At 44.1% G+C, this 23083-nt stretch overlaps 1 protein-coding gene across 1 annotated transcript in view; it reads left to right on the plus strand.

The window, feature by feature from the left end:
* The first annotated feature begins 8861 nt into the window (after positions 1-8861).
* ITGA10 (integrin subunit alpha 10) overlaps positions 8862-23083 on the plus strand; it is a 39320-nt gene continuing 25098 nt past the window's right edge. Inside the window, exons 1-6 of the mRNA XM_077260169.1 lie at positions 8862-9038; positions 11381-11492; positions 17358-17467; positions 17638-17726; positions 19727-19841; positions 20154-20281. Of these exons, the coding sequence (XP_077116284.1) occupies positions 8987-9038; positions 11381-11492; positions 17358-17467; positions 17638-17726; positions 19727-19841; positions 20154-20281 (606 nt within the window). The 5' untranslated portion in view covers positions 8862-8986. The remainder of the gene's footprint in view (positions 9039-11380; positions 11493-17357; positions 17468-17637; positions 17727-19726; positions 19842-20153; positions 20282-23083) is intronic.

Genomic DNA, 23083 nt, shown 5'->3' on the forward strand with positions numbered 1-23083 from the left:
AGAACATATAGGGTACTAGAAGACAATATATAGATAGCATCTCAATCAGCTCAAGCCTTAGTATTTACAGTACATGTCAGCGTGATGAGGAGAAAAGAAGACATGGCATTGGCCACAGACACAAACTGTTCGATGTTCCTAGGGTCATAAATATTAAACCTCTCCTCTCACATCCTGTGGTCAGTGACTAACTGGTATTAGCCCTTTAAATATGACCTAGAAAAATGATAAAGATGTAAGAGAAAACCCCCAGTATGGAAAATATTACATTCTCCGGAATTAGTTATCAGATTAAAAAGAGGCATCATATCTACACAAAGGGGTCCATGTGGCAGCACTGTAAGGGGGACGAGACTTGCATCACATGGAGGATTTTCTACACTGTTATCAATGAAGAAGATGAAGCTCTTAAGGGGCTTGTACTGTGAAGAGGCAAGTGATGGCACTGTTATAGTAATGGCCCCATATATTGCTCCATACAGTATAATGGCCCCATATATTGCTCCATACAGTATAATGGCCCCATATATTGTTCCATACAGTATATAATGGCTCCATATATTGCTCCATACAGTATATAATGGCCACATATATTGTTTCATACAGTATATAATTGCTCCATATATTTCTCCATACAGTATATAATGGCCACATATAGTGCTCCATACAGTATATAATGGCCCCATATATTTCTCCATACAGTATATAATGGCCCCATATATTGCTCCATACAGTATAATGGCCCCATATATTGTTCCATACAGTATATAATGGCTCCATATATTGCTCCATACAGTATATAATGGCCCCATATATTGTTTCATACAGTATATAATGGCTCCATATATTTCTCCATACAGTATATAATGGCCACATATATTGCTCCATACAGTATATAATGGCCCCATATATTGCTCCATACAGTATAATGGCTGTATATATTGTTCCATCTAATATATAAAGCTGAATGTGTGTATGTATGTATGTGTGTATGTCCGGGATTGGCATCTGCACCGTCGCAGCTACAGCCACAAAATTTTGCGCAGTCACACGTCTGGACCCCGAGAGCGTCATAGGCTATGTTGTGAGGTGAAATTTTAACCCCGCGCGTTCCAATTCACTAAACAATTTTGCCCCTATCTACATAATGGGGAAAAAGTGAAGGGAAAAGTGTTGGAGGAAAATTGACAGCTGCCAGATGTGAACAAGGGGGACTTAAAGAATGAGAGCGATGGCGCCAAAGAGTATATACCGTACAGTTGCTAAGGTGGGGCCCCGACATGGGATACTCATCACACACGGGGATATGAACACACACACAAAATGCGCCACACACTACCACGTGCTTGAACACATATACGACCCTCAGCACACATTTCACCACACACACACCAACCTCGCCACATAAAAGTCGAAACACAAAAGTCACCACTCAAAACTCGCAACGCGCAAAACTCGCTACATGCAAAACTCGCCATATGCAAAACTAGGCTCACGCAAAACTCGCCACATGTGCAAAACTCACCTCATGGAAAACTCACCTCATGCAAAACTTGCACACACAGAAAAATTGCCACATGTACAAAAGTTGCACCACATGCAAAAGTTGCCTCACACAAAACTTGCACATACTCAAAACGCACCACACATAAAACTCGCCACGCGCAAAACTCGCCATGCACAAATCTTGCTGCACACAACTTGCTACACTAACCTGTCACATGCAACTCAACACACAAAATGTTGCTACACGCATGTCGCCACACAAAACTCATCTCACAAAAGTCGCTACATGCATGTCGCCACACGCAACTCAACACACACAACTTGACACATGAAACTCGCCCTAAAACACACACAAGTCTGGTATTGTCCTTCAAAAATAAAAATCTGATTAATAAGCAGACAAACTACAAGAGCAACAAATGTACCATATAGGAAATACGGCAGCTGTCAGTCACATGACCAGTCTATTATGTGTATGTGTGAGCTAATATATACTGCCAGGGGGGGAGGGCTTCCTATTGGCTGGGGATTTATCAGGCTGCCAATAGCAACCAATCACAGCTCAGCTTCTATTTTGCTACAGTTAATTAACCTGAGCTCTGATTGGTTAATATAGGCAACAAAGACATTCTCAGTATAACAAAGCTAATATATGTTGTGAAATTCTTCTATTAGCTTAGTTTTTGCCTTTTAATAATTACATTTCTATCTATTTGTTTTGTGGTTTTTGTGTGCAGAATAAATTTTTGTTAACACATTCTATTTTGCTAACAGCAGTCATTAACCCGGGCGAAGCCGGGTAGTACAGCTAGTACAGTATATAATGGCTCCATATATTGCTCCATACAGTATATAATGGCCACATATAGTGCTCCATACAGTATATAATGGCCACATATAGTGCTCCATACAGTATATAATGGCCCCATATATTGCTCCATACAGTATAATGGCCCCTATATTGCTCCATACAGTATGTAATGGCCCCTATAGTGCTCCATGCAGTATATAATGGCCACATAAAGTGCTCCATACAGTATATAAAGGCCCCATATATTGCTCCATACAGAATAATGAGCCCCATATATTGCTGCATACACTATATAATGGCCCCATATAATGTTGTATGCATAAAAAAATCAAATACTCACCTCTCCTCATTCCCTGCTGCTCCGGTCTCTTCAGCCCAGTCTTCTGTCTCTCTGCACTGCACAGCACAGAGGGTGCGCTGTAGTGATGTCATCACGCCCTCTGCCCTGAAACATTGCAGAGAGACAGAAGACACTGAAGAGACCAGAGCGGCGTGTCACAGGGAGAAGTTAGTATTTGAGGGAGGAGGCTGGTCCCAGTGCTAGCACTGGGCTTCACCAAACCATTAGCCCCATAGCAAATCAAATCAAATCAATATTATAGATCGTCACTAGAGGGTAGTATTGTTCAATAGGAGTCAAGCATTGCTATATTTATATATTATTCTATTTTTTCTTTACCTTTAGAGCCAGTTAAAAATGTGTAAATCCCTATCTTTATTCATGTGCCAAATAAATAATCTAGCTAGATATACCAATCACCCGAAGGTATATATAAATCCTAGTATTCAATAGCCCAGATATTATAAAAATGGCAAGCATCAATGCAATAATTTAGGGAAACATCACATAAAAATGAGAACACTGCAGTTCATTGTTACCTGGATGTCACAATGTTCGCTAGCTCAGCCGCTGTAAAGACCTTAATCTCCAGCCCCGACGTGTGCATTTCGCCGCCCTGCTTCTTCGGGGGGCGTCAATATATGCAGAAGACTGCACTGATTGGGAGAATGGGACAGCACTGTTATTAGGGTTAGGCCGGAGGTCACACTAGAGAGAAATATGGAGGAGTGAGAGGCGCAAAAACAACTCATTGCACTCGGACCAATGTTTCTCTATGGGGCAGCTTCCATCAGCCGTATTTAACGGGCTGAGAAAATCCGCCAATGAACGTCTATGGGGCGAGAAAAATACGGATTACACACGGACCATCAGTGTGACTTGCGAGAAATACGCACCAGTGTTCTATAGAAAAGCCGGCAATTCAGTGCGGTGTACAGTAAAATCACACTGACAGAATAGAATAGAATAGATAAAATACATGTCTACACATAGAAAAGGTAGATATACAGTACAGACCAAAAGTTTGGACACACCTTCTCATTTAAAGATTTTTCTGTATTTTCATGACTATGAAAATTGTAAATTCACACTGAAGGCATCAAAACTATGAATTAACACATGTGGAATTATATACTTAACAAAAAAGTGTGAAACAACTGAAAATATGTCTTATATTCTAGGTTCTTCCAAGCCGGCCGGACCCTGCCTGTACCTGTTATCTGGTGCCCTGGACTGCGGTTGCCTGAAGCCTACTGTAAACCAGGTAAAATGACTGCAAACCTGTGTCCTTTTCTTCACTGCACCTCTCACCATCTTCACCTACACATCGGGAGCCCTGGAGATATACTTCACCTTTGGGAAGTTATACCACCTAGCTGCTATAACATCACCCCAGAGGACACCTTTAAGCAGCGTTGGTCCCCACTGACCGAATACCACAGGTGGCATCACGAACACAAAATTTAATCAATTTCCCTTTTTCATGGGCGCCCAGGGCAACGGACCGTGTTGCCGCCGTGACACATCCCCTTAAGTACTGGACCCTGTAGCGAGTACCCCACGGCCCTGGCTGGTGACTCACTTACCAAACCCGACAAGATATGAGACATGGTTTACATACAGTAAACCATTTCTTATCCGTTATTATTTTACATATCCCTCACTAATAATGTTAGTAGTGTGTGAGCAAAATTTGGGAGCTCTAGGTGTTAAAATAAAGGGTTAAATCACAGAAAAAACTGGCGTGGGCTCCCACACAATTTTCTCCGCCAGAGTGGGAAAGCCAGTGACTGAGGGCAGATATTAATAGCCTAGAGAGGGACAATGGTTATTGGCCCCCCCTGGCTACAAACATCTGCCCCCAGCCACCTCAGAAAAGGCACATCTGTAAGATGCGCCTATTCTGGCACTTAGCCTCTCTCTTCCCACTCCCGTGTAGCGGTGGGATATGGGGTAATAAGGGGTTAATGTCACCTTGCTATTGACATTAAGCCAGATTAATAATGGAGAGGAGTCAATAAGACACATATCCATTATTAATTCAATAGTAGGAAAGGGTTAAAAACACACACACATTAAGCATAAAGTAATTAATTTAATGATAGAAAGACACAGGGTTTTATTATCTTTATTGTACGCTCAATCCAACTGATGACCCTCGTTCTCCTGTACAAAATTCCAAAATAAAAAAGCAACAATATCCCATACCTGTCCGCCGTACAGTCAATCCCACGCTGTAAATCCATTTGAAGGGGTTAAATAGATTTGCAACCAGGAGAGCTACTAATGCAGTAATTCTCGGCTGTAAAAGACGGGGAATGAATGAAATGAAGGTAACATAGCTTCGGTGACTAGCAGTGCTGTCACCAAAGCTGCGCCCCCTGGTGGCATAAACTCATTTGAACTGTAGCATGAGAAAATATTCAGAAATGTCCGTTCCCATGCTACAGTTCATATGAGTTTATGCCACCAGGTAGCGCAACTTTGGTGACAGCACCGCTAGTCACCAAAGCTACGTTACCTTAATTTAATTCATTCCCCAGTCTTTTACAGCTGTGAGCTGCCGCATTAGCAGGCTCCTGGTTGTAACTGTATTTAACCCCTTCAGATAGATTTACAGCCTGGGACTTGACTGTACGGTGGACAGGTATGGGATATTGTTGCTTTTTTATTTTGGAATTTTTTACTGGAGAACGAGGGTCATCAGTTGGATTGAGAGTACAATAAAGATAATAAAGCCCTGTGTCTTTCATTAAATTACTTTATTCTTAATGTGTGTGTGTTTTTTTAACCCTTTCCTACTATTGGATTAATAATGGATAGGTGTCTTATTGACTCCTCTCCATTATTAATCAGGCTTAATGTCACCTTACAATAGCAAGGTAACATTAACCCTTTATTACCCCATATCCCACCGCTACAGGGGAGTGGGAAGAGAGTGGCTAAATGCCAGAATAGGCGCATCTTACAGATGTGCCTTTCTGGGGTGGCCGGGGGCAGATGTTTTTAGCCAGGGGGGCAATAACCATGGTCCCTCTCTAGGCTATTAATATCTGCCCTCAGTTACTGGCTTTACCACTCTGGCAGAGAAAATTTTGCAGGAGCCCACGCCAGTTTTTTCCTAGAGCTCCCAAATTTTGCACACACACACTACTAACATTATTAAAGAGGGATATGTAAAATTATAAAGGATATGAAATGGTTTACTGTATGTAAAACTTGTCTCATATCCTGTCGGGTTTAGTAAGGACTCAGCAAAAGCTGGCAATTGAATTACCGTCTTTTATGCTATCTAGCTCTGTATGAAATATAAATAAATATATATATATATGTGTGTGTGTGTGTCTCACTGACATATATACAGTACAGACCAAAAGTTTGGACACACCTTCTCATTTAACGATTTTTCAGAATTTTCATGCCTATGAAAACTGTAAATTCACACTGAAGGCATCACAACTTCGAATTATCACATGTAGAATTATATACTTAACAAAAAAGTGTGAAACAACTGAAAATATGTCTTATATTCTAGGTTCTTCAAAGTAGCCACCTTTTGCTTTGATGACTGCTTTGCACACTCTTGGCATTCTCTTGATGAGCTTCAAGAGGTAGTTGCCGGGAATGGTTTTCACTTCACAGGTGTGCCCTGTCAGGTTTAATAAGTGGGATTTCTTGCCTTATAAATGGGGTTGGGACCATCAGTTGTGTTGAGCAGAAGTCTGATGGATACACAGCGGATAGTCCTACTGAATAGACTGTTAGAATTTGTATTATGGCAAGAAAAAAGCAGCTAAGTAAAGAAAACAAGTGGCCATCATTACTTTAAGAAATGAAGGTCAGTCAGTCCAAAAAATTGGGAAAACTTTGAAAGTGTCCCCAAGTGCAGTGGCAAAAACGATCAAGCGCTACAAAGAAACTGGCTCACATGAGGACCGCCCCAGGAAAGGAAGACCAAGAGTTACCTCTGCTTCTGAGGATAAGTTTATCCGAGTCACCAGCCTCAGAAATCGCAGGTTAACAGCAGCTCAGATTAGAGACCAGGTCAATGCCACATAGAGTTCTAGCAGCAGACACATCTCTACAACAACTGTTAACGAGGAAACTTTGTGCAGCAGGCCTTCATGGTAAAATAGCTGCTAGGAAACCACTGCTAAGGACAGGCAACAAGCAGAAGAGACTTGTATGGGCTAAAGAACACAAGGAATGGACATTAGACCAGTGGAAATCTGAGCTTTGGTCTGATGAGTCCAAATTTGAGATCTTTGGTTCCAACCACCGTGTCTTTGTGTGACGCAGAAAAGGTGAATGGATGGAGGACTCTACATGCCTGGTTCCCACCGTGAAGCATGGAGGAGGAGGTGTGATGGTGTGGGGGTGCTTTGCTGGTGACACTGTTGGGGATTTATTCAAAATTGAAGGCATACTGAACCAGCATGGCTACCACAGCATCTTGCAGCGGCATGCTATTCCATCCGGTTTGCGTTTAGTTGGACCATCATTTATTTTTCAACAGGACAATGACCCCAAACACACCTCCAGGCTGTGTAAGGGCTATTTGACCAAGAAGGAGATTGATGGGGTGCTACGCCAGATGACCTGGCCACCAGAGTCACCAGACCTGAACCCAATCGAGATGGTTTGGGGTGAGCTGGACCGCAGAGTGAAGGCAAAAGGGCCAACAAGTGCTAAGCATCTCTGGGAACTCATTCAAGATTGTTGGAAGACCATTCCTGGTGACTACCTCTTGAAGCTCATCAAGAGAATCCCAGAGTGTGCAAAGCAGTCATCAAAGCAAAAGGTGTCTACTTTGAAGAACCTAGAATATAAGACGTATTTTCAGTTGTTTCACACTTTTTTGTTAAGTATATTATTCCACATGTGTTAATTCATAGATTTGATGCCTTCAGTATGAATTTACAATTTTCATAGTCATGAAAATACATAACAATCTTTAAATGAGAAGTTGTGTCCAAATTTTTGGTCTGTACTGTATATATATATATATGTAGACTGTGTATATATGTTTTCACGAATAATTGAGCCCATGGATCCATTATATGTCCATTTTGCAAGCCAGCGAGAAAATCTTGCCGTACGGATGCCATATGGATGACACACAGATGACACACGGATACTTTTTGGAGAAAAAATCACATACTTGCATTGAATACAGATTACTGTTCAGGAACTTTTCTGCGTATCTCGGCCGTAAAAAACGGATCGTATTTTTATACGTTAGATCTGACCCCAGCCTCAGAAGACTGCACTTGATTGGGGGAAAAGGACCACACTTTTATTAGGTAAGAAGACTGCACTGATTGGGGGAATGTGATCTCACTGTTATTAGGATAGGCACTAAATATATATGAGTTCACATCATGTTTTCAGCAGTTCTTCTTAATGAACACCAGATGGCACACTGCACTACCGTCTTTCATTAGTAATTGCGCTCATTTACATTATGTAAATGAGTAATCCATTTTCATATATGCTGACACCTATATATAGAGCGTGGCCTTGCTGTCTAAATATTGAGGGCAGGAATCTGTCAACAAATTATTAGTCATGCTTTAATGCTTTAATCTATATTCTTCATATTTTCTGGAATTGCTATTAAGCATTTTCCCAATCTGTTTTTCATTTTGTGATCCACCACCTGCTGTTTTCATGCTGTTGTGAAACGACAACTCTCATCATGCACTGACAGCACGATTACAGGGTTAAAAAGTGTACGTAAAGATGGAACGTGGAGGCTGCAACATTCCATCACTAGACCACAGGAAGTCAAGCTCAGCGCATCGGTCTCACCCCAGCCCAAATTCTGGGCTTGTAATCTGCTTAGTAATGAGGATGTATCGTTCCTCTGATCACATGTACATTTATGCTGCCATTCAGGGGTCTGGAAAAGATGGGTGACCATCGTAGAGAGTCGAGGACTGACAAGGTTTTAATAAAGGGAAGGGGGAAGGATGAAGAGCTTCTTCTAAGTGTTAACCCCCTGAAGTGATGCAGATGTTCCGCCCCCACATCCTCCACTGCTTGTTGAATTTCACCTTGACCCCTTCATCATCCACATCTCTGTGGCTTGGGGCAGTTTCCACCTCTGCTGGGTGGCTGTTCCATGGATCCACGCCCCTGGGCAGATGCCCCTGATTTTACAGGCAGTGGGTCCAGGAAAAACCAGGATTATTTTTAGCTGCCAATGAAAGGGGGCAGGAGACGCAGGGACTGAGGACAGAGCGAGCTTTCAGCTTGTGGCTGGGGAACACCCATCTGCATCCTAAATTCTGGGCACTTTCTTCCTCCCCATCGCCTGAGCTGTGACCATGGAGCCTAGCAGATCCCTCACCTTCCTACTTTTCCTCCTGTCCACACATGGTAAGCCTTGATTCTAGGGCTTTGACAGTGGCCACTTGTTGAATATTGCCTTCTTCATGGGTCAGGAGTGGTCACTTTCCGGGGTCCGGTATTATCTCTCTGGTGGGTCAAATTATTGCACTTTTCAGTCCAGCATTATCTCTTAAGGGTCTAGTGTTGTCATTTTTACCTGTCCGGTACAATGTCGTTTGTGGATTCAGTGTTGATACCCTTGTTGGTTCGATGTTGTCGATCTCATGGGTTTGATGTTGTCGTTCTTATGAGTCCGGTGTTGACACTCTCACATGATGAAAGGTGTCTTTCCTGCTGGTCCATTATTATCACTTGTGGATCTAGTGTAGTCATTCTTTTCCAGCGTTATCTTACTCATAGTTTTCATTGTCCTTCATTGTCCTTCTCGTGGGTCCAGTGTTGTCCTTCCTGTAGATCCCGTGTTGTCCTTTTTATTGGTCCAGAATGATCATTCTCATGGGCCCAATGTTCTAGTTCTCAAATGTCCAGAGTTTTTGCTTTTGTCAGTATAGTATTATCTCTATTTCATGGGACTGGTGTCATCTAAGTCCACGTACTATCTTTCTTGTAGGTCCAGTGTTATTGATCTTGAGGATCCTACAAAGGACCGATACAGTCCTGAAATGAATTGTCTTGCTACCAATAAAAAGTGTTATCAATTATCAGCACACATGATTCTGAATTTACTCTGGGGAACCAGCCCAGCCATGAAGACCCAAATTTTCTTTGCCAACATCGAACCATAGTTGGTCCAGTGTGGTTACCATTGAGGGTCCAATGTGTTCATGTAAGGTCTGGTTTTGTCATGCTCGTGGGTTCTGTACTACCATTCTTGTATGTCTAATGTTGTTCCTCTCGAGGGTCTGGTGATAACATTCTTGTCGGTCTAGTCTTTACTCTTTTGAGGTTCTAGTGTCGTTCTTGTAGGTCCAATTTTGTCTCTTATATTGTCGTTCTTGTATGTTTGGTGTTGTTTCTCTTGAGATATCAGGGTTGATGATCACATTGTGGGTCTTGTCGGTACAATGTTAATTTTTCATGGGGCCAGTGCTGTTCTCGTAGATCCAGTGCTGTCATTCGTAGATCCAGTCTTTTTGCTCTTGATGGTCTGGTGTTGCTTTTACAGTTCCAGTGTTGCCAGTGCTGTAGGTAGAATATTGGAGCACTAGTGGCTTCCAGTGTAGTTCTCAGGGTGGTTTTGTGGGTGCAAGAGTGAGAACATTATCCTACATTTCATGAGCTTTCTTCGTTCCTGTTGTCTGAGCTGGAATCCCATGTATTTCAGTTGTTTCTTCTGCTCAGGCAAGGAGAATCCTTGGAGATCTCACACTTGTCACTCGTTGAGTTCTGTCACTCATGGGTGTATTTGGGGGCTGTGTCTCTAAATAAATGACTCCTCCATCATATATCACGCTACTTTTATTTTTCCATATCATTATCCCCTCAATTATCTCCATGTAGTAAGTCAATGTGATCATGAGACTTCCATCATATTTATTGACTGTTGGAGAGATTTTGGATTTGGAGATTTCTTCAGGAAGCGACAGATGAGGGGTCTGAAAATCATATATACTGATGAGTCAGTAAGCATGCATTACCCTCCCATTGCTACACATACCCTTTAAGTGTTGCCCACCTCGTTCTTGCTGTGTCTGGGGACTGGATTGGGTCATTTTCTCCTTTGGCTCTTCTGACCCCAGTAACCAGACAATTATTCTTGCCATTGTCTTCAGTAAATATTTTTATTCTCTGCCCCCACACAAATAACCGTGAGTGCCCGCCGGGCGAGGTGTCCTAGGATGTGGATGATGAGTATATATAGAAATTGTAATGTGTATTTAGTCATCTGCAAGCTATAATTTAAAGTCTCCACTAAGAATTTAAATAGCAACATGTGTAACCCTTAAACTCAACCCCCACACTATAAGACCACCTCAGCCCAGCAGAACCCGCGATAGCCCCCTCCAGTCAATGTATCCGCCACTGTCACTCCAGCCCCCAGAAGTGACCTTTGCTTCCCAGTATTACTGCAGTCCTCCTGAGTCCTGACCGTTACCCCAGTAAACAAGAGTTACCCTAGCAAACCAGTCACCAAACCTCCTTCACTGTGACTAAAGCACCTAAAGTCATTCCACCCACTGAAGTCACAGCACTCACCTTCAATTACGCTATTGTCACCACAGCACCCTACTGTCATAGCATGTCGCTGCAGCCACATTGTTATCACTGCAGCCGCTTTACTGTCACTGCACTGTCACTGATAAGAGGCGTGGTGGATGGCATCACAAATGCTAGAGATGAACCCTATTTTTTTTTTATTTTAATTGAAGACTTTGTCAATTCATTTAACATTGATGCTAAGCGGCCACACGTTTTCCGGGGTCCTGAAGACACTCAGTTTGGATACAGAGTTCTCCAGCATGAAGCAGACGGAGAGAAATGGTGAGTTACATGATACAGTAATCACCCTTTGTTCAATGCTCCCAGAATGCAGAAAAGCAAGGGGTGCAAGGTAAATTGAAATATTCCAAGTCATGCTACAAGTAATCATTGTTAAGATTCTGTCTGAAGCCACCAATAGGGTGAGCTACTTGTGAACAGAGATACATGATAACTTTCTGCCTACATCCACCTCTTGAAGGATCTCCCTGTATTCAGAGATGCATATTAAGATTCTGTCTTCAGTCACCAGTAGTGTGAGCTTTCTGTATACACATATACATGATAAGAATCTGTCTGCATCCACCACTAGGGGGAGCTCCCTGTATACAGAGAGACATGATAAGATTTTGTCTGCAGCCACCACTAGGGGGAGCTCCCTGTATACAGAGATACATGATAAGATTTTGTCTGCAGCCACCACTAGGGGGAGTTCCCTGTATACAGAGATACATGATAAGATTTTGTCTGCAGCCACCACTAGGGGGAGCTCCCTGTATACAGAGATACATAATGCATTTCTGTCTGCAGCCACCACTAGGGGGAGCTCCCTGTATACAGAGATACATAATGCAATTCTGTCTGCAGCCACCACTAGGGGGAGTTCCCTGTATACAGAGATACATGATAAGATTTTGTCTGCAGCCACCACTAGGGGGAGCTCCCTGTATACAGAGATACATAATGCAATTCTGTCTGCAGCCACCACTAAGAGGAGCTCCCTGTATACAGAGATACATGATAAGATTTTGTCTGCAGCCACCACTAGGGGGAGTTCCCTGTATACAGAGATACATGATAAGATTTTGTCTGCAGCCACCACTAGGGGGAGCTCCCTGTATACAGAGATACATGATAAGATTTTGTCTGCAGCCACCACTAGGGGGAGTTCCCTGTATACAGAGATACATGGTAAGATTTTGTCTGCAGCCACCACTAGAGGGAGTTCCCTGTATACAGAGATACATGATAAGATTTTGTCTGCAGCCACCACTAGGGGGAGCTCCCTGTATACAGAGATACATGATAAGATTTTGTCTGCAGCCACCACTAAGGGGAGCTCCCTGTATACAGAGATACATGATAAGAATCTGTCTGCAGCCACCACTAGGGGGAGCTCCCTGTATACAGAGATACATGACAAGATTTTGTCTGCAGCACCAATAGGGGGAGCTCCCTGTATACAGAGATACATGATAAGATTTTGTCTGCAGTCACCACCAGGGGGAGCTCCCTGTATACAGAGATACAAGATAATATTCTGTCGTCATCCACCACTAGGGGGAGCTCCCCGTATACAGAGATACATAAGATTCTGTCTTCAGCTAGCACTAGGGGGAGCTCCCTGTATACAGAGATACATGATAAGATTCTGCCTACATCCACCACTATGTAGAGCTTCCTGTAAAGAGAAATATATGACAAATTTCTGTCTGCATTCACCACTTGGGGGAGATCCCTGTATAAAGAGATACATCATAAGATTCTGTCTGCGTGACCACTAGAGGGAGCTCCCTGTATACAGAGACACATGATAAGAATCTGTCTGCAGCCACCACTAGGGGCGCTCCCTGCATACAGAGATATATGATACGCTTCTGCCTACATCCACCACTAGGGAAGCTCCCTATTAAGCTTCAGATTATGTCTGAAGTCCCCACAAGGCTACAGAGATACATAAAAGATTCTGTCTGTTTGCCGCCACCACTAGGGGGAGCTCCCTGTATACAGAAATGCATGATAAGATTCTGTCTGCCGCCACCACTAGGGGGAGCTCCCTGTATACAGAGATACATCATAAGATTCTGTCTGCAGCTACCACTAGAGGGAGCTCCCTGTATACAGAAATACATGATAAGATTCTATCTGCAGCCACCACTAGGGGGACCTCCTTGTATACAGAGATACATGATAAGATACTGCCTACATCCACCGCTGGAGGAGCTCCCTGTATACAGAGATACATCATAAGATTCTGTCTGCAGCCACTACTAGGGGGAGCTCCCTGTATACAGAGATACTTCATAAGATTCTGTCTGCAGCCACCTCTAGGGGGAGTTCCCTGTTTACAGAGATACATAAGATTCTGTCTGCAGCCACCACTAGGGGAAGTTCCCTGTTTACAGAGATGCATCATAAGATTTTGTCTGCAGCCACCACTAGAGGGAGCTTCCTGTGTACAGAGATACATGATAAGATCCTGCCTACATCCACCACTAGGGAAGATCCCTCCATACAGGGATATATGGTAAGATTCTGTCTGCAGCCACCACTGGGGGGAGCTCCCTTTATACAGAGATACATGATAAGATTCTGTCTGCAGCCACCACTAGGGGGAGCTCCCTATATGCAGAGATACATCATAAGATTCTGTCTGCAGCCACCACTAGGGAGAGTTCCCTGTATACAGAGGCATCATAAGATTCTGTCTAGAGCCTCCGCTAGAGGGAGCTCCCTGTGTACAGAGATACATGATAAGATTCTGCCTACATCCACTCCTGGGGGAGCTCCCTCCATACAGGGATATATGGTACGATTCTGTCTGCAGCCACCTCTAGGGGGAGCTCCCTGTATACAGATATATGTGATAAGATCTGACTGCAGCCACCACTAGGGGGAGCTCCCTCCATACAGAGATACATGATAAGATTCTGTGTACACCCATTACTAGGGGGAGCTCCCTGTATACAGAGATACATTACAAGATGCTCTCTGCAGCCACCACTAGGGGAAGCTTCCTGTATACAGAGGTACATTAAATATTCTATTTGTCTGAAGCTACCACTAGGGGGAGCTCCCTACATACAGAGGTACATGATAAGATGCTTCTGAAGCCAGCATTAGGGAGAGCTCCCTGTATACTGAAATACATGATGAGATTTTGTTGGCAGCCACCGCTAGAAGGAGTTCCCTGCATACAGAGATATATGATAAGGTTCTGTCTGGAGCTACTACTGGGGGGAGCTCCCTGTTTACAAATATACATGAAAAGATTGTGTCTGCAACCACCACTAGGGGGAGCTCCCTATATACTCAGATATGTAATAAGACTCTATCTGCAGCCAGAGCTCCCTGTATACAGAGATACATGATCAAATTCTGCCTGAAGCCACCACTAGGAGAGCTCCCTGTTTACAGAGATACATGATAAGAATCTGTCTGCAGCCACCAATAGGGGGAGCTCCCTGTATACAGAGATACATGATAAGAATCTGTCTGCAGCCACCACTAGGGGGAGCTCCCTGTATACAGAGATACATGATAAGAATCTGTCTGCAGCCACCACTAGGGGGAGCTCCCTGTATACAGAGATACATGATAAGAATCTGTCTGCAGCCACCACTAGGGGGAGCTCCCTGTATACAGAGAGACATGATAAGATTCTGTGTGCAGCCACCACTAGGGGGAGCTCCCTGTATACAGAGATACATGATAAGAATCTGTCTGCAGCCACCACTAGGGGGAGCTCCCTGTATACAGAGATACATGATAAGAATCTGTCTGCAGCCACCACTAGGGGGAGCTCCCTGTATACAGAGAGACATGATAAGATTCTGTGTGCAGCCACCACTAGGGGGAGCTCCCTGTATGCACTGATACATGATAAGAATCTGTCTGCAGCTACCACTAAGGGGAGCTCCCTATATGCAGAGATACATGATAAGATTCTCTCTGCAGGCACCACTAAGCAGAGCTCCCTGTATACAGAGATACATGATAAGCATCTGTCTGCAGCCACCACTAGGGGGAGCTCCCTTTATACAGAGATACATGATAAGAATCTGTCTGCAGCCACCACTAGAGGGAGCTCCCTTTATACAGAGATACATGATAAGAATCTGTCTGCAGCCACCACTAGGGGGAGCTCCCTGTATACAGAAATACATGATAAGCATCTGTCTGCAGCCACCACTAGGGGGAGCTCCCTTTATACAGAGATACATGATAAGAATCTGTCTGCAGCCACCACTAGAGGGAGCTCCCTTTATACAGAGATACATGATAAGAATCTGTCTGCAGCCACCACTAGGGGGAGCTCCCTGTATACAGAGATACATGATAAGAATCTGTCTGCAGCCACCACTAGGGGGAGCTCCCTGTATACACAGATACATGATAAGAATCTGTCTGCAGCCACCACTAGGGGGAGCTCCCTGTATGCAGAGAGACATGATAAGATTCTGTGTGCAGCCACCACTAGGGGGAGCTCTCTATATACAGAGATACATGATAAGAATCTGTCTGCAGCCACCACTAGGGGGAGCTCCCTGTATGCAGAGAGACATGATAAGATTCTGTGTGCAGCCACCACTAGGGAGAGCTCCCTATATACAGAGATACATGATAAGAATCTGTCTGCAGCCACCACTAGGGGGAGCTCCCTGTATGCAGAGAGACATGATAAGATTCTGTGTGCAGCCACCACTAGGGGGAGCTCCCTGTATGCACCGATACATGATAAGAATCTGTCTGCAGCTACCACTAAGGGAAGCTCCCTATATGCAGAGATACATGATAAGATTCTCTCTGCAGGCACCACTAAGGAGAGCTCCCTGTATACAGAGATACATGATAAGATCCTGCCTACAGACACCACAAGAGGGAGCTCCCTGTATACAGAAATACATGATAAGAATCTGTCTGCAGCCACCACTAGGGGGAGCTCCCTGTATACACAGATACATGATAAGAATCTGTCTGCAGCCACCACTAGGGAGAGCCCCCTGTATACAGAGATACATGATAAGAATCTGTCTGCTGCCACCACTAGGGGGAGCTCCCTGTATGCACCGATACATGATAATAATCTGTCTGCAGCCACCACTAAGGGACGCTCCCTATATGCAGAGATACACGATAAGATTCTGTCTGCAGCCATCACTAGGGGGAGCTTACTTTATACTGAGATACATGATAAGAATCTGTGTGCAGCCACCACTAGAGGGAGCTCCATGTATACAGAGTTACATGATGAGATCCTGTCTGCAACCACCACTAGGGGGAGCTCCCTGTATACAGAGATGAATAATGGAATTCTGTCTGCAGCCACTACTAGGGGTAGCTCCCTTTATACACAGATACATAAGATTCTGTCTGCAGACACCACTAGGGAGAGTTCCATGCATGCACAGATACATGATAAGAATCTGACTGCAGCCACCACTAGGGGGAGCTCATACATCCATAACTGAGTGGTGTGGCTGAATATACACGCGATTGTGTTATGTACGTCAGTGGCTGTGAAAGGAAGAGCAGAGGGATTCAGCAGCATTCATACAAGAGTCCTGAGTTCTAGATGAGAAAAGGCTAATGAGGTCTCACCGTACAACCCACCTATAGGAAGTGGGGTCTCGTGGGAACCTTCTTTATACAAAGTCTGATAATTCACTCTTTTAGGTCAAGCTACATCAGTGTGTAAATGATGGGAAAATCCAAGCTTCTCATACCTTGCGCCTCATATTCTCTCTGCCCTGGGTAGGCGGAGGTTCCCTTTAATAACTTATCCAGATGGAAAATTGTATAAAAGTGTGTCCAATAATGAATGTTCGTGTGCAGACATAACGACACAGACATGACTCATCTCTGGTCCAAGGGGTGAAGGCTGAAAAAAATATTGTACTGTCACTTTAAGACTTTTTTTTCCACTTTCTTAATGGCTGTTTTCTCCATCTGAGAAATGAGAATCACAGCCCCACGTATCCTGCCGAGGAAGGTGGGAGGGAGCTGGAGCCAAAAACATGTTACATGTCCACTGAACCATGTATCTAATCACTGAGACATGTATCTAATCCTGTCCAACCTAACAGTACTACAGTTGGACCTCGTGTACACTTCTGTACTTTTCATAGCCTTCTCCTATTACCGCAGGATGCTGGTGGGGGCGCCGTGGGCTGGGGCAGATGGTAACCGGCAGGGAGCAGTATATAAATGCACCGTCGGAACACAAACTAATTCCTCCTGCACCAAGATCCGCTTGGGTGAGTATCTTCCTGTGATACCGCGGGGGCTGGAGTGCCGTCATATAGTAACCCAGCTTTCCCAGCCGCTGGTAGAACACTATGCATTCCATATGGTTCCACATTATTTAAAGGGGCCCTCTAATTTCTGTATTTCCTCCTCTCTCCCCATCATCATCTCATTGCTAAAGGTGATCTCGCCCTTCAGAACACCTCCAGGCAGATGAATAACATGCATTTCGGGATGTCACTGGCCCAGGATGCACATGGCGGTTTTGTGGTGAGTTTATGGAAAGTTTTTGATCCTTAAAGGGGTTGTCCATTTTGCAAAACCGCTTTTCAGATGTCCTGTAAGACTCTGGGGTGGTAACAAACTGCATGGTAAAATTGCCATACAATGTACATATAGTTCTACCATATAGTGTACACAGAATAGTGATGTAATAAGTCACATACCAGGTCCATCCATATAGTGCTACCATATAGCACAAGCAAAATAGTGCCCTAGTTACCTTGCCATGCCATGTATATAGGAGTGCCACATAGTGCTGCTAAAATAGCGCTACAATGCCATAACTTACAACCTGATACTATGGCCACTGTCTGTCAGTTAGATATGTTTTTCATTTTCCACCTAGTTCTAGGTTGACACTCTCCCTGGCATGTTTTCCTTGTCATGGTAATTTATGAGTTAATGGCAGGAAGATGCCAGGAGGGGGTGCAGGCATACTTGTGGTCTCCGGACCAGCAATTGCTGACGTCTTGTGCCAAAACAAGCGTCTTGTGACTGCTGAGGCCGAGGCAGGTAAGACATCCGTTTCTTCCTGAGTAAGCACTCCTCATTGAGTCAGCATCTCTTAGCAGAAGTCCAGAGACCTCAATAAAAAAACACAGTGCAGGTATTCGAAGCACCACTGTTCGGGAGGTGCCCATGACTTGGCCAAGAATATTAATAATCTGGTAGGTTTAGGAAAAACCCAAAAACTAGGACCCAGATTCAGTATAAGATGGTGAAAAGATCACATAAATTCTAGTTCATCTAAGATCCTATCCATGAAACGTTCTACAAGTCATGGGTTGTGCCCGACTTCTAGATGTGATGGAGGCTGCAGACTAAGAAGGGTTGGTGGTGACCTGACTAAGAAGTTCCTGATTTGTACTGATGTGTCAGTGGTGACCGGGCTGAGGATATCATAACTTGAACTGATGGGTCACAGACCTGACCAAAGAGGTCCTGACTTGGACTCGTGGGTTGAGGACCAACTGAGGAGGCATTGATTTGGACTCACAAGTTAGAAACCAAACCAAGATGTTCCTGACTTGGACTCATGGGCCAGAGATCCAATTGAGGAGACCCTGACTTGGACTGACTGACTCATGGATCATTGTCCCAACTGAGAAGGCCCTGAGTTGGAATCACAGGCGAGGGGCTCTGACGTGGACTGATGGGTCAGTGATCCAACCGAGGAGACCCTTACTTAGACTGATGGATCAGTGTCCCAACTCAGAAGGCATTGACTTAGACGTTAGATACCAAACCAAGGTGGCACTGACTTGGACTGATGGGTTATTGATCCAATCGAGGAGGCCCTGACTTGGGCTGACTACTCAGTGACTCAACCAAGGAGGCACTAACTTGGAATGATGGACCAGTGACCCTATAGAGGAGGCTCTGACTTGAACTGAGGATTAGTTGACCCAACCCCTAGGAGACCCTAACTCGTACTGATAAATCATTAACCCAATCGAGGAGGCCCTGACTTGGACTTATGGGTCGGTTCTTCAACTGAGAAGGCATAACTGTGACTGATGGGTCGGTGTCCCTACCGAGGAGGCTTTGACTTGGACTGATGGGTTGTGATCCTACTAAGGAGGCCTTGGCTTGGATTAATGGGTCAATGACCCAACCGAGGAGGCCATGGCTTGGACTGAAATATCGGTGACCCAACAGAGGAGGCCCTAGCTTGGACTGATGGGTCCATGCACTAACCAAGAAGGCCCTGACTTAGACAGATGAGTCATGTCCCTACCAAGGAGGCTCTGACTTGGACTGATGGATCAATGACCCAATCGAGGAGGCCCTGACTTGTAATAATGGTTTGATGACCAAACTGAGGAGGCCTTGACTTGGCCTGAAAAAAAGTGAACCAGATCACCCTGGCTCCAGAATGAACTGGGGACTGGCAGGTCGGAGACCCAGCTGAGGATGCCCTCACTGATGGGTCGTCACTGATCATCTCCAAATATTTGGGGATTACTTCTCCCTCTGTTTCTCTGTAGGTCTGCGCCCCTCTCTGGTCCCAGGAATGTGGAACCTCCATGTACAGCACTGGGATCTGCACCAGCGTAGATAAATCCTTCAAACCTACAGGGACCATCGCCCCCACAGCACAGCGTGAGTCATGACAATGTGCCAGATACAAGGCATGGAGAGATTTGGGGGGGTTTCAGTGCAGAAACTGAAAAAAATAGTTTGCTTAAAGCATAAAGGTGAAGTGTTAATGTAATTTTGCCCCTAGTGGACACATTCACATAAAAAATGATAAAGAATTTTGAAATATATATGGGGTATATTTAGATATGTAGTATATAGTTTTGAGGTACTGTCAAATTGCAATTTTTTAAGGGGTATTGCTTGGGTACATGTCTTTTAGGGGTGTCTTACGATTTAATAGCTGGTGTCCTTCCATTCCTCTCTCCGCCCCAGGATGCTCCACATACTTGGACATTGTCATCCTGCTGGATGGGTCTAACAGCATCTACCCCTGGAGCGAGGTGCAGAATTTCCTCAGTAACATCCTCAGCAAATTTTTCATCAGTCCGGACCAGATCCAGGTCAACCACTGGTTTTGCTTACTGTTTTCTTCTTTTAAAAAAAATGTAATAAAAAAAGGTTTTTGATGGCAAGAACAATACATTTCTCATGTAGCAACCCAATAAAAAATGATTCAGTCCAAATGTAAGAGCAATTAAAATGAAATCATGCCCCCTAGTGGACAAATCCAGATAAAAAATAAATAAATTAGAAGACTTTACCTTAATGGAAAATCTCAGAGAAGGATGTCCTGGGTATCGTGATACAGGAAAGGTATATATATTTGTAGCATGTTAGCCAGTAGATAGAAAAATATTTGAAATTGAGAGTCCTCAGTGGTTGATACCTTTTAATGGCTAACTGAAAAGATGGTAACAAATTGCAAGCTTTCGAGACTACTCAGGTCTCTTCATCAGGCATAGAATCAATGCCTGATGAAGAGATCTGAGTAGTCTCCAAAGCTTGCACTTAGTTGACATCTTTGCAGTTAGCCATTAAAAGGTATCAACCACTGAGGACTCTCAATTTCAAATATTTGTCTGGGTATCGTAAGGCCGGCCTCACACTAGCGAGTTTTACGGACGTAAGAGCGCAGAAATTACGTCCGTAAAACTCGCAAAATAAACGGCACAATTATTCTCAATGGGGCTGCTCCTATTAGCCGTATATTACGGTTCAGTATTATACGGCTTTCTACGGCCGTAGAAAATCGCAGCATGCTGCGTTTGTCAGCGTATTGCGCAAAAAAATCGCTAATGAAAGTCTATGGGGGCGAGAAAAATACGGATTCCACACGGACCAGCAGTGTGACTTGCGAGAAATACGCATCGCTGTTAGTGAAAAGTCGGTAATTCAATTGCCGGCTTTTCATTTCTCCTGCACAAACCCGACAGGATATGAGACATGGTTTACATACAGTAAACCATCTCATATCTCCTTTTTTTTTGCATATTCCACACTACTAATGTTAGTAGTGTGTATGTGCAAAATTTCAGCGCTGTAGCTGCTGAAATAAAGGGTTAAATGGCGGAAAAAATTGGCGTGGGCTCCCGCGCAATTTTCTCCGCCAGAATGGTAAAGCCAGTGACTGACGGCAGATATTAATAGCCAGGAGAGGGTCCATGGTTATTGGCCCCCCGTGGCTACAAACATCTGCCCCCAGCCACCCCAGAAAAGGCACATCTGGAAGATGCGCCTATTCTGGCACTTGGCCACTCTCTTCCCACTCCCTGTAGCGGTGGGATATGGGGTAATGAAGGGTTAATGCCACCTTGCTATTGGAAGGTGACATTAAGCCAGATTAATAATGGAGAGGCGTCAATTATGACACCTATCCATTATTAATCCAATTGTTGGTAAGGGTTAAAAAACACACACACACATGATTAAAAAGTAGTTTAATGAAATAAACACAGCGGTTGTTGTAATAATTTATTGTTCTCGCAATCCATTTGCAAACCCTCGCTTGGCAAAATAATAAACGCACAAGATACATACCTTCTGGTGAACTGTCACGTCCCACGAAGTAATCCATCTGAAGGGGTTAACTAATATTACAGGCACGAGCCCTGCTAAATGCAGCTGTGCTCCGTGCCTGTAATCCCCCGGGTGCTGAAAGGAAAGCAGGATCTGTACTTACATTGAGTCGCGGTGAGGCGCCCTCTGGTGGATGTTCTCATGAACTGCAGCCTGGGAACTTTTTCCCACGCTCCAGGTCATATGAGGACATCCACCAGGGGGCGCATCACCGCGACTGAAGGAAATGTAGGTCAATGACCTTTCATTCATTAGCCGGGGATTACAGGCACGGAGCACAGCTGCATTTGCAGGGCTCCTGCCTGTAATATTAGTTAACCCCTTCAGATGGATTACTTCGTGGGACGTGACGGTTCAGCTGAAGGTATGTATCTTGTGCGTTTATTATTTTTCCAAGCGAGGGTGTTCCTGATGGATTGAGAGAACAATAAATTATTACAACAACCGCTGTGTTTATTTCATTAAACTACTTTTTAATCATGTGTGTGTGTTTTTTAACCCTTACCAACAATTGGATTAATAATGGATAGGTGTCATAATTGACGCCTCTCCATTATTAATCTGGCTTAATGTCACCTTCCAATAGCAAGGTGGCATTAACCCTTCATTACCCCATAGCCCACCGCTACAGGGAGTGGGAAGAGAGTGGCCAAGTGCCAGAATAGGTGCATCTTCCAGATGTGCCTTTTCTGGGGTGGCTGGGGGCAGATGTTTGTAGCCACGGGGGGGGGGGCAATAACCATGGACCCTCTCCTGGCTATTAATATCTGCCCTCAGTCACTGGCTTTACCATTCTGGCAGAGAAAATTGCGCGGGAGCCCACGCCAATTTTTTCCGCCATTTAACCCTTTATTTCAGCAGCTACAGCGCTGAAATTTTGCACATACACACTACTAACATTAGTAGTGTGGAATATGCAAAAAAAAGGGGGATATGAGATGGTTTACTGTATGTAATCATGTCTCATATCCTGTCGGGTTTGTGCAGGAGAAATGAAAAGCCGGCAATTGAATTACCGGCTGTTCACAGATATCGCGCTGAATGAAATATAAATACAGAATATATATATATGTGTCTCAATATACTGTATATATGTTTTCCCGAACATTTGAGCACATAAATCCATTAGATGTCGGTTTTGCAAGCCTGCGCGAAAATCTCGCAGTACGGATGCCATACGGATTACATACGGAGGATGCCATGCGCAAAATACGCTGACACACCCTGCCTACGGATCAATATTTTGGGAACATTTCTCCGTATTACGGCCGTAGTACGGACGTATA

The sequence above is a fragment of the Ranitomeya variabilis genome, chromosome 1 (genome assembly GCF_051348905.1).
Source record: "Ranitomeya variabilis isolate aRanVar5 chromosome 1, aRanVar5.hap1, whole genome shotgun sequence".
NCBI lineage: Eukaryota > Metazoa > Chordata > Amphibia > Anura > Dendrobatidae > Ranitomeya > Ranitomeya variabilis.